Source organism: Atta cephalotes, assembly GCF_000143395.1.
Source record: "Atta cephalotes unplaced genomic scaffold scaffold00026, whole genome shotgun sequence".
In the NCBI taxonomy this organism is placed as follows: domain Eukaryota; kingdom Metazoa; phylum Arthropoda; class Insecta; order Hymenoptera; family Formicidae; genus Atta; species Atta cephalotes.
The window spans coordinates 1,055,049-1,069,193 of NW_012130090.1; the positions used below are offsets into that span (position 1 = coordinate 1,055,049).

Genomic DNA, 14,145 nt, shown 5'->3' on the forward strand with positions numbered 1-14,145 from the left:
CACACATATATATATATATATATATATATATATATATATATATATATATTCGTTACTAGTAAAAATATAATTATCTGGAAGCATATCTATATAATAATGTTGTATTTTCGAAAACATAGAAAATGTAAACGTTTAAAAATAATGTATGTAAACTTTATTATAAATTAAAAAATGAAAATTTTTTATTTATTATTTGCGTTAAACTTCATTAAATTTTTTTCTATTATTATGAATTTTTGTAAGCTTTTGTGTAAATTAACTTTATTTAGCTTCTCCTACATACAATTATTATAGATATTAATTTAATTAATTTATATTTGAACACAGCTTGTCTTATATTATGTTACTCCTCTGATTAAACATATCTTATTAATTGAATTGATTATAATTAACAATTATTTTACTTGTAATCGAACAGACACTTTTTCTATATCATTTAATTAATTTGATTTTTAAAAATCATGACGAGAAAGAGATAAAAGAAGAAGAACAAGCATTACCATGCGTCTCGGATGAAATGTAATTTTTTTTAAGCATACGCAATACGCAGTAATTTGTTAAGACATGCATAAAACATTATTAATATCGAATGATTATTTACGTCATTGGCGACGGAAATTGCGTCATAAGCCCGCCGTTCAGCTTCCCTTTGTGCGGCTATCGCTGCATGTTGTTCCGCGATTCTGTGGTACAATTCATTATATTTGTCCTTCGCTTTTGCCACGCTCGCTGAATCCTGCAATACAATATTAAGCATAGCAATAAAAAACAAATTATTGAAAACGAATAATCTAACGAAATCAAAATATAATTTTTTATCGAGATATTGTCGGATGTATTTTTCGAACAAATAAAGCTTTTTTTCATTTTCTTTAATCGTCTTTTTAACAGAAGATTTAACTTATTTAAATTTCTGTTAATTGAGATTTTTTATTTTAAAATTAGCTTGAGTTAAAATTAAATCTTCAATTTTACTGTTCTATATCAATAAATATATAAGACAATTACTCGCGGCAAATTGATTGAGATGTTATGAGTGTTTGCTTCTGCAATCCTGTGATAAAGATGAAAATGTTTTTTCTTGGCCAATCTTACGGCTTCTGAATCGATAGGTTGAATAAAAGCATTCTCAAAATTGATTAAGGCAGGATGAAATCCATTTTTATCGGCTGCATACTCCACCGTTCGTACTTTGTGCTTTGGCTCGATGTACGAATATCTTCCTAAAATATGTATACATATGTAGATCGTTAAGACTACGACTAACAGAATAGCATTATTTTTTTTAATTACTGCATTATGAAATATTACACATTATTGTTACACATTATTTAACGTTAAAGTGGTCAAATTAGAATTAATTCTTTAAATATGATCATGTAGTTTATTTTTTATAATTGAAAAGAAGGAAAAATTAAAATCCGAGAATGATTCAATGAATCTTATTTTATACTCATACAATTTATGTTAAGTACATTTAAATTGGACAAATATTTTTTGTTTTATCAAGTATAATAAAGTCAATATGAACCGATATACGATGTGCATGTGTAAAATTGTTTGATTAATTTCTGTTTTATGCTTTAACTTAATGCAGAGTTCGCAATCGATGAAATATAATGAGTACATTGGTATGCAAGTAGAATGTATTAGTAAATAATTATATTCCATAATAGATAATAGATAATTAATGTTAAATAGCAAATAAATTAATAAATTAATAAATAGTACTCAGGTCAATAATTAAATGAACTATAATTAGATGTGTGACAAATATATAATAAAAATTAAATTAACATATTTAAAGAATCATCTCAATTTCGATTTTCAATAGTCAGTATAAACGCAACCATATTATATGTAATCAATTTGTCGAACAATAAAACATAATAATAATGAGTCATATCAATTCGTCCAATCAATCGTCCAATCAATTCGTCGGTTAACAGTGAAAAAGGGCAATCAGTGTGAGTAAAAGAAAATTTCCAGTAAAATTACAGATGTAGATTGATGTCAAATTATATAAAATGATTGTCCTTAATACTATTGGATATAAAATATTCATAAGGCAAATATACATAATATATTTTAATTTACATAATATATTTTAATGAATTAGCAATTGTTAGCTATTGCGATTGCAAAGTAAAAAATTTAGAGTCAAATCCTTATTTACATGATATAAGATCTTGATTTTTTAGTTTGCAATCGCAATAGACAGCTAATTCATTAAAATATATTATGTGTATTTGCCTCATGAATATTTTATCTACCAAAGTATTTTGAGCAGAAATGAATCTAGCCGATCTAATTTACCATCTAGCCACTAGACAGCATTAACTAGATAAGATTTCTAACTCGTCACTAGCTAATATTTCGTAATATCAATAAATCTATCTAGTGATGTAAGTGTAACATCGTAATTACTAGGCAGTCACTAAACAGATTTTTTTCATGTCAAGAAATTTGACTAATGGCTGCCCAGTAAATAAGATAAATGTAACGTTATAATTACTAAGCAGTAGTGTAGGATAGACAGCTACTAGATAATTTTTCTTATACAGCTGCTAGGAGAACATTACTATCTAACTATGATTTTCCATGACTGTGTAACATTTTATGTCTAGCTATTAGCTAATTTTTCTTGTACAGTTACTGGGAGAAGTGAGCGTTACATTACTAGCTAATAGCTAGCTATGATTTTCCATGCCATGACTGTGTAACATATTTTATATCTAGCCACTAACACTTAATTTTTCTTGTACAGCTATTAGGAGAAATGAGTACATAACTAGCTAGTAACTAGTCAGAAATACTAGACAGCAGTTATCTAAGACACAACTTTTCTGACTAGCTAGTCATGAGGTTCAATTTCTGCTCGGGATTAAGGACAACTATTTTATATAATTTGACATCAATCTACATCTGTAATTTTATTGGAAACTTTCTTTTACTCACACTGATTGCCCTTTCTCGCTATTAACCGACGAATTGGTGGATTACTAGGTATGTAAATATGAAACCGGAATTTACCAATAGATGGCCATAGCTGTCAATATAGTCAGACGGCGCCATCGATGCCATTTTCTTGTTCTGACATCTGACAAAGATTTTCAACTTACAACAATACAAGTTTCATACAACAGTATAGTTTGTAATAGTATTAAACATGTCGAATTTTGTGCCTGGCATTGATTTTCTATTACCATTTGAAAAAAACTGCTGCAGAATCGCATCGAATGCTTGTCGAAGCTTACGGTGAGCTCTTGATAAATCACAGTGCTTTGAGTGTTTAAAAAATTCAAAAGTGGCGATTTTGGCGACGTGAGAAACGAAGAACGTGGAAAACCACCGAAAAAGTTTGAAGACAGTGAATTGCAAGCATTGTTGGATGAGGATGACGCTCAAATTCAACAAATCGCTATGGACGGAAGACAATGCTCTGTGTTTGGTGAGATCAGAAAGGTGTGATTTATTATGAGCTGCTAAAACTGGCGAAACGTTAATTCTGAACGCTACCGACAATAAATCATCAATTTGAATCAAGCTTTGTGTGAAAAACGACCGGAATATCAAAAAAGGCAACACAAAGTGATTTTGCTTCATCATAATGCACCATCATCACACAGCAAAACTGGTCAAGGAAACGATTGAGGCATTTGGTTGGGAAATACTTTTGCATGCGGCTTACTCACCAGACTTGGCTCCGTCCGATTACCACTTATTTGCATCAATGGGACACGCACTTGCTCAGCAGCGCTTCACTTCTTACGAAGATGGCTAGATGACTCAAAAGAGCAACAATTTTTTGGCGTGGCATCCACAAATTGTCAAACAGATGGAAAAAATGTATAGCTACCAATGGGCAATACTTCGAATAAAATATTTTTTATCATTTTCATGCAATAAACGTGTATTTTCTATTAAAAAATTCCGGTTTCATATTTACATATCTGGTATGACTCATTATTACTATGTTTTATTGTTCAACAAATTGACTAAATATAATATGATTGCGTTTATACTGACTATTGAAAATCGAAGTTGAGATGATCCTTTAAATATGTTAATTTAATTTTTATTATATGAGATAATTATATTTCTGCGACTGATGAGGACTAAGTATAATTGAAACGTATCGGTGGAAAATTATAGTATATTGTAAAATAATAAATTTTGCTTTGTCTAATTATAGTTCATTTAATTGTTGATAAGTACCTAAGTACTATTTATTAATTTATTAATTTGTTTGAAAATTATACAAGCGTTAAAGAATTGTTTGTAATTTATGTTTTAATATTAAATAGCAAAGTTTAGAGCGATATATAATATTGTATATTCATATCTTTTACATTCCAAAGACAAATAATAAAAGTAATTTTTATTACATTACCGTGAATAATTCCATGTTTGTCACCGGTTTCCTGTTAAACACGATCGATATGTTCTGGATATCGTCCTGCTTCATATTGAAAACTATACGACTTTGGAGGTGGTGTCGTTGTCGAATACTCCGAAACATACGAAACATCCGCCAAGCAAATGTTAATGAAAGCGATTGCTAATTACAATTTAATATAGAATAACAATTTGTTAAATGATTTAATTCGATCTTAATAGTTTAAGTTTTTTGAAATGCAGCCAATGTGAGACTAATCTATAAGAAATTTTATTTTTAAAATAAGAAAACTATTGAAATTTTTATTTATTTTGAATTCTACATTTATTCTATAATAGAACATACACTTTCCGAAAAATTCTGAAACACACATCATAGATCTGAAAGACTTTGAAATTTTGATAGGTAACTTTGATTGAAATTAATGTTTTTAGACAATATACGAGGGCAAGTCAATAACATCTTAGAAAATCTATCAGAGGACACTCGCAGTGTCATGTCACATTTTGACAAGTAGCATTTTTCAGCTGATTAAATTTTTGAGCGGAATTCATCGCGTGGTTTCATTTCTGTAGATGATTAAAGCGAACAACTTTTGTATTTTTTGCAAAAAAACAAGTTTCGTGCAGTGATCAAACATCTACGTATGAAAGGTTTCATGCCGAAAGAAATTAAAGCCGATTGGATTGGATAATGTTCACATCTGCACCAGTGTTTGCGACTGTATACAATTGGGTGAATGAATTTAAATGTGGTACATCCACTTGCGATGCACCTCGTTCGGGACGTTCAATTGAGGCTGCTACGCCAAAAATCATTAATAAAGTCCACGATATTGTTTTGACTGATCGACGAGTAAAAGTCGCGAGCTTGTTGAGGCTACAGGCATATCACATGGCACAGTGATTTCAATTTTTCACGAACAATTGAGTATGAAAAAGCTATCGGCAAGATGGGTGCCGCGTTTTTTCACTGTGAATCATAAGCGCAACCGTGTGACGATTTCAAAACAATGTTTGGAGATGTAATTTCAACGTACTTCAGATAAATTTCTGCGTCGATTTATTACTGTGGAAACATGGATTCATTACTTCACACCTGAGACGAAGAAATAGTCAAAACAATGGACTTCACCAGCTCCGAAGAAGGTGAAAACCGTAAAGTCAGCCGGAAAGATGGCCATAATTTTTTGGGATGCACGTGGTATAATTTATATCGATTACCTTCCGTCGAAGCAAATAATCAATGGCGATTACTATGCAGCCTTATTGGACTGTTTCAACAACATTTTAAAGAAAAAAACATTCCCATTTGGCGAAGAAGAAAGTGCTCTTTCATCTAGATAATGCACGGGTTTACATTAATTCTTATTTTAGCGAAAAATATTCCTCAGCCGGGAGTATCTAGACCATTTAAGGCTTTAATTTCTATAATTTGTCACATATATAAATTATATTGTTTATTTACGTCGTTTAAAGAGACGTTGTTCCTTCATATTCTTCCAATTGAGGAAAGAATATTATTAAGGCTGATAATTTAAAGGCTTAGGACGCTCGCACGGAATAAAAGAGAATCAGATTTGACTTCCTTGAGGTAATATTTTTCATAATAAGAATTAATTATTATATATTAATTTACAGATTTTAATATGTCGTTCAATATTATTAAGATCGTTTCGAAGATGCGAATAAGTAGCAAAAATTTGTTAAATTGCTAAAAAATTTTTTCAATTTAACTTGTGATATTATTTCGGTAATCTAGTAGAATTAGTGTTTCAAAACCAAAAAAAATCATTTCGGCGCGCGTTTCTAGGGACATAGTATATATAAATTCACATAAGAATCATACAAGATCCAGCTAGACCGCTTAAAATTTTGATTTCTATAGTTTGAAATATTTTTAAACTTTTTTTTAATATAAAACACTGAGAAATATACCTGCATAGATTGTAATGCCAAAAAGTTTTATATCAAATTAATATATGAAATAAACATAAATTAATGATAATATGGCTCAATAAGAATAAAATTTTAAAGTAAAATAGATGGGCTAGGAGCCAACGAAATATATTTACATATAAGTACATATAAGTTACGTGACGATATTTTCTCAAGTAAATCTTTTCCAAATTAATAACATAAAATTAGCAATTTATGACTCTATATTTATTTAACATTAACAATTTATAACTAGATTTGAAATTAAAAAAAGCAATACAAAATGACACTCAAATGATAATCAAGCTTAATAGCAACTCATGTCGGAAGATAACGATGGTGCCGTCACGGACAAACAATAATATTGATTTTAGATTTGATTTCGTGTGGATAAGAATTTTCCCTCACCTTCTTTTTACATAGCATTCCTAAGTAAGAAGTGATAAGAAATCCGCGCGGAGGATTGTTATCATTAAATTATAAAAGGAGTGAATTAATGGTAGATCTTTTTAACCGGAAGGAACAACCTAATTAGTTGTGAGAAATTCACTGCTTCGGATCAATTTTGCGTCCCTGACAAAAAAAAATATGAGATTGTGGAAATCAACTCATTAAAGGAATTAATTTAGATTTTTGATTGGTTAATTTGATCTTTTGATTCTTATTAGCTATTTTCAAATTAAAGATTAATCTTAAATCGAATTTATTGATTTGAAAAACCAGTCGCTAACAAAGAGAGTAGCAACAGATTTGATAATTAACTATCGCTGAGGAGTGCGGCGATAGTTTAAACATCTTTTCAAGAAGTATTGGTTTGTAGAAATAATTAATTTAATCAGTTTTGAATGCCTAAAAGGCAAGACGGCGTGTCCAAATTAAAATGATCAAATTTCTAATCAAACAAAATTTATTTTTAAACATTGATCTTTTCCCGCTTTATCAAAAATTTCATCAATTCAAAATTCAATAAAAATCCATTCAGATATTTCCAAAATAACTTTATTAATAACAAAAGTAATAAAGCTGTTTGAAATAAGGATAAACCTATTTTAAATTATAGATTAATTAAAATTGATTATCTCAAATTAATTATCTCAATTTCAAAATAATTAAAACAAGTGATTCTCATTATTTAAAATATAAAATTCGGACTTATTTGGCTAAATCACGCAAGCTTGTCCAATCTCTGGAAAGTACTTAAATAATTCAGAAACGGACACTAATTCCTTAAGTTAAAGCAGTTCTTAACATAAGAATATATATAAAAAATATATATATATATAGGGGAAGCCCGGACAAAATAGATGCCCTGAATAAAGCGAATATTTTATATTTTCGCTTATCTATCTGAAATTGCGCTATGAATCTCTAGCATTTGGATGGCCAGCGACGTTATGAAAATACGAAACGACATATGATTGCGTTTGTGTTTAATAGAGACATATAGAAAATTGAGTGTTTCCTTGCGATTTTTCCTTAGATACGTAATTATTATATATAATTGTTCTTTAATTAGTGTGAATGATTTTTTTATAAAAATTCTGCGTCTTTAAACGTGTATTCAAGGTTAAAATTTTTCACTTGGTGCTTCAACTTATTCTAACCTTTCCAAATTCGCGCCAGGTAGATCCTTTGGGCAAAGCGGGGCAAAGCAAATGATCCTCTTTACTTTCGGTGACATGATTACAATACTGGGAATACGAAAGAACAAACGACCTTTTGAGTGTATGAAAGACACGTGTTTACATCTCATTTTTGTTTATTTTTTGGTCAGTATGATGATTTGTTTATGACTGATCCAGTGTAATCATTGTACCAAATAAGCCCATAAAGGCACTACATATAGAGGATTCGATAACTACTTTTGTGACGATTGCCAAGATTGATTCTAATTTTTTAAATTTCATTTGCATTGCTCGAGTGATCTATTCACTTTCCCCAGAGGTGTCGGGCAAAACGGATGGTTTCTCTTTTTTATATTTTAATTAAAATAACATATTAATATTCAAGTTTTTTAATTTTTTGAATTTTATTTCAAAATTAAGTCCTTTAAGAGATTTATGAGAATAAAAATGGTTTCTGACCTCAATTTTAATTGTGTCATTTTTTTCTTCTCAATCTTAACGTCCGCGCTGCCCGGGCTTCCCCTAAGTATCCGACATAATAAACTATATAAACAATATAAACAGAGACATTTCGAAACCAACGATCAATGTTATCTTATTATAATCTTTAAATTAATCCGTTAAACCATAAATATGAAATCCAATAAATCCTAACATAATAAAATAACTAAATATGAATTACTTTCTTGGTCCATAAATTTAATAATTCAGAGTAGTCAGGTGTTGTAAATGATGGTCTTAATGATTAACTTGATATATCTATACTTATGTTGGTTGTCATATATAAAATGTATTGCCTTATGTGTATCTTTCTATTGAAATAATGAAATTAATGTCATAAATATGTTGTAAATTACTATAAATGAATTACGAATATATCCATACAAATTATAATTTGTTCCTTAATTAACATATTAGATGTGGGAAAAAGTTCGTGGCGTTTTTTTAATGCCATCTAACGGGAAAAACGCCACAAACTTTTTCCCATACCTAATATTTATGTGTATGTATAATTACCTTGTGTGTGAGTCAAAAATTGCATTCTAAGCTTTATCAAACGGTGTATATCAAACAATAACCGCAATAACAAATTATGACCAATTTATCAAGCAATTTATCAAACAATTTTGCGATAGAACTTTATATTAGGTATAGTAGAGAAAGAAATCCATTATTTTTCAATTTCATGCAAAAATAATAGATTTCTTTTTACTACACCTAATAGCAGTACAAAACTTACTCTTTTAAGAAAAAAATAGAAAAAGGCGCTAAGAACCCACATTTTTGCTAGCATAATTCTCACCAGTTATTCCAATGTCTGTCTTTTAATTTGTATTATTTTTAATTATTCCGAATTATATTTGCGAGGATTTGCATTATAAAATACGTGAATCTAGAAATTCCGTATGTTTCACAAGAAGTCACACTTTACTTCTTGTAATAAGGAATTCTAGACGTGACCGAAAATTTATTTCAAGCGATTTAATATTGTTAATTTAATTTGTTAATTTCAATTTGTTAATCTCAATTTATTTTGTTAACTCGTACCATAAGCGATTGGAAAGTTGTTTTACTATCTTTTTTGACTAGCGATTACTGTTTTAATTCTATATTTTTCTATATTTTTCTTTCTTTAACATCTTGATATGTACTAATGATAGTCAAATCTTGACCGAAACGTCTACATTATTATATGTGTTATATCCAAGCTCCGCATGTATGGAGCTGAGAGGATAAACGCAACGGAAACCGAATTAGACCGATTTAGTCGTCCAGGCTCCAGTCCACAAGGAGCCGTGGGGAAGGACCGACGCAAATCGGAAGTCACTTTGCTTGCTTCCTGTGGGTCCTAACGAACCGGGAGTCTAACGGAGGAAGTGGAAACCTCAACTCATGTTCCTAAACGGACATACGAGTCGGACGTATCTTTTAAATTTAAAAGGTCCAAACTGTCAATGTGCCGAGAGGGCACACTTTAACGCCAGATGTGCTTGTACGTCCTGGTTTTCGGTTATGAAACTTAAATGACCAGGGAGAGGGCGAAGTGCAACCGCGGGAGAACTTACAATAAAGGAGAGTTTTTCAAATTAACAAACAAGGATTTAGTTTAATATAATAAAAGTAATAAAAGAAATATTTAATAAAAAGAAATATTTAATATATTTTTCTTAAGTGTAAAAATACAAGTCTTCGATTCTTTATTCTGATGTATATGGTCATTTATGTATGTGCGCGCGCGCGCGCGCGCGCGCGTGTGTGTGTGTGTGTGTGTGTGTGTGTATATGTACGTGTGTGGAAAGAGCGTTGTGCGTGATATGGACGTTACTTTGAGTGTGGAAAGTTTGGAAGGAGGAGGAGAAAATTAAAGTTGTGTAAGTTCATGATTGGAAAGAAAGAGGATCGATGGGAATGAGGGATGATATGGGAAATAAGCAAGTGATGCTGACTATCACTCGGTTAGTGGAAGGAATAAAATAAAATATGTATTCCAACAACTGATGGGCGTTATGGAAGAAGAGCGGAAGAGTAAGGTTGAACAGGAGAAATTAAGGGGATAGTATGAGACGGGAAATTCCTGAATCGGATGCGAAACAGGGCGAGAACGGAAAGAGATTATGGAAGAAATCTGGGGACAAATCAGAGACAGGGGAATAAGAAATTTCTAATAGCGGTGATAGAATCGAGGCTGGACAACCGGAATCTGTTCTTGGGCCTGAATTAATGAAAATTGTTCTCTAGAGTTTTGCGCGGAGTTAGAGCGGACACGAGCGGTGAGCATTGTTAGTTCTCGTTAGATGACGAGGGAAGATCTGCGTGAACGCACTAAAAATTTGGTCGTCTTTAAAGAGGAACCACATAAGAAGAGAAGAGTCCATCCGGTATACTGCAGCGAAATCAAAATTTATTACTTGGCGATAACGATGAATAAGATGCCCGAGAGACTATCAGAGAGAGTGCCATCGATGTGTGAGATGCTGGGGCGTCAGGTCCGCTTCATCAAATTTCTCGATTAAGCAGTGCCGTTGGCTTTTAGTTGATAGTATGATTTTGCACTAACTTTACTAGAGAAAAAGGACTTCGAGAATTGGATGAAGCCCTTCAAACTTCAAAGCCTTTTTCAAACTTTCCCGATAGCTATAGCTTCTCCAAACTAAGAGAGAAAATTCTCATCCTAAGGGCCACGGAATCACGGTTTTTATACTAATTGCTCCTGATTATTCCAATTTGGATTGGTGGAATAGATTTCGTTAACTAGTAATTTTTCTTTGCTCTCGGATTAGTCAAGATCTTGGAGGAGGAAAGGACCGAAGTCTGTAGTGTAGAAAAGTGTTCTCCTAAATTTTTTTACCTTAAAATTTATGGGAAAACGCTCGTGCAGTGCGTCAAGAAAGCGCACGTGATCAGCACGAGATCACCCAGAATCTATCTTTGAGCGTCGCTTCTTAGATTTTGTGAGAATCGTTGATTGTTAAAAGGTATCTTGGCGCCGGTCTTACGTTTCCAATGATATTTATTATTATTTTAGCCGCAGTGTCCGAGGGGCATAAACTTGATGTCCTTTTGATCCCGTCGCTCCCGTGCACATGCATCGATTTTTAGTCTATCTCGGAATGACATTTACGAGGAGATGCTGAATTTTTCGTTTTAATTTTTAATATGGGAAAAGAAAATATGATTTACTATTAACTTTAAATATATTGACTTTCATTTAAATCATCTAGCATCGTGGCTGTATGTTCCTTTTTATTTATATTTTGTATGATTAAGCTATCTTCAAAAAGTTTAATTTTATTTCTAGAAGATATAAAAAAGATGTTTAAAAAGATTTTGTTAAAGATTTCGTTGTATAACTTCGAAAAGTTATCTATAGATTCTTAAAGATCTCTTAAAAAATATCTTTAAAATATGTATAATAGACATATTAATGGTATCTAAATGATCTCTCTTAAAAGATATCTATTAGATATGTGTCTAGATATCTTTTAGAAATAACTTAAAAGACATCTTATATTTGATGACAGTTTGACATTTTCAGTTTTGCGACAGACGTACACACCGCCGTATTAAATTACATATTACGCGATTATAAAGGTTGAGTCACGTGCGTTTTGTATTAGCATTTGTGCGTTCCGGAGTTCTGAGCTCGGTTTCGTCTCTCGATCTTCTTCCGTTGAGGCGACCGGCGACACATACGACACCAGAGAAGAGGAGGACGTGTTTTAAAATTATAATCACAGGTAATTCTTTTTTATTTTTAATTACTACTGTGTCATCGTTACATCAAAAAAAAAAATTTCCACATAATATCTATCTTATTTTGACATTCAACACTTCTTAAATATACCGTTTGTTGCAGTTTTTACAACTAATCTCAAATTAGCTCAATCGCTATAGTAATAATTTATACTTACATTTAAATATTGCACGGATTTTAGAAATATTTATCAATTTAAGTGTATAGTAAGTAAACAAAAATATTTTTGCATATTTTGGAACTATTGTATATTTCGAAAATTTAGTTATTAATTTTATTACATGTATAATTCAGGAATATGTATTAATTTTTATATTTATATCATACTATAAATAAAAAATATAAATGCAGACATGTCGTTTACGTTGCTTTCGATTTTCAATATCAATTTGATGGAAATAGCAACTAGTTATACTATAATACGCAAAAACAAGTATTCCACGCGCTTGTGAATTTGCATCCAGTGATTGTAACACGATCGCAAAGTCTCTTAATAGAGACAGCATCGTCACATGCAAGCACGTTTAATGAAAATGTCAGCGAGACTGCGATTGAAGGGTCTCATTCCGCGCAACTTGCTAAACTTTGAAGACGCCCTTGTTGGAGATTTCTGATGGGAGAGTCTCCTTCTGTATAAAGACTAAAGTTCAGTAGATCTAAATTTAAGAATAACAATATTATTTTAGATTGAAATTTAAAAATAATATAAATTTATCAAACTAACAAATATCGAGAACATAACGGAAAAAGAATCGGTGCAAGAATCCGCTGAGGATGGTCCATTGTTGATATTAGTAAATCGCTTAGTAATCGATCGGAGAGAACAAGACAGATATCGCAAAAGAATCGATGAACCAAGAATTCCATGGTGCCGATAAAAAACAGGGGTCTTGTTCTTTAAAAGAAACCTATACGAAAGTTTAGAGAAATGCTGCAGTATATGTTACCTATACTATAATATTTCCCTGAACTTTCGTATACGTTTCTTTTCAAGAATAGAACCCCAGATATGAAATTGTTTATTCTCAAATGAAATATAAACTCCATTGACGTACAAAGATTAATATAAATATTTGATTAATAAATGCAATCAACAATGACAATCGAAATTTTATGTCCAGAAGGATGACATTCGTGACAGATATCTATTTGTGTCCGTATAACTCCATAAAGGAGCAGCCATATTGAAATTTCAATTACAGATTTCGAAAGTAGAGATTTCAAATTTTAAAATACTTTTTTAAAAATCTCGCTACGACCATTTTTAACGAAGTTACACTTTTCGGAATATTTACCTATTTTTGAAGATGGACTAAGTGATCCTTTAATTTTTTTGCATAGTATATTTTATTGATGTTATAAAATATTTGATATTTGGCCATTTAATTCTTCTGTTAATACATGATTTTTCATTATAAGTGAAAACGAGAGTCTATATAAAACTCTTATTTATTTTTCCGAAGGAATTTGTAACATCATAATAAAATTTGCATATAAACATTTATATAATTAACAGTTATAAAGATGTTTTTAATTCGAAATGGAAAAACTCCTGCATTGGCAGAAGAGCCAATTATTATTCAATATTTTTAAGATTCAAATTTCAGTATCATATATTGGTTAAAGATATGTTTTTAAAATCAATTGATTTTTCGCAGCGTATCGGGTACAAATTCTAGAAAAAATGTGGAGCTTTGTCAGCATTTTTAAAGTTCAAATTTATATAAAAATGCAGAAAGTTTAAAAAAAGTCCAAGAGTTATACAGAAATTCTGAAAAATTGTATAGAAAGTTCCAAAAAAAATCAATATTCTTAAATTGCATATTAGTAAAAAAAGCTACAAAGCATTTACGAATTGTCTCATCATTTTTCAGAATTAAATTGTATTGTATTATATATATATATATATATATATATATATATATATAT

The 14,145-nt window shown here is 30.7% G+C and overlaps 1 protein-coding gene across 1 annotated transcript; it reads right to left on the reverse strand.

Moving 5' to 3' along the window:
- Nucleotides 1–529: 529 nt before the first annotated feature.
- On the reverse strand, nucleotides 530–5,582 carry LOC105620439. Its single transcript, XM_012201930.1, is given in 4 exon segments — nucleotides 530–736; nucleotides 1,009–1,223; nucleotides 4,394–4,561; nucleotides 5,498–5,582. Coding segments are annotated over 4 exon segments (675 nt in total).
- Between the last annotated feature and the right edge of the window lie 8,563 nt (nucleotides 5,583–14,145).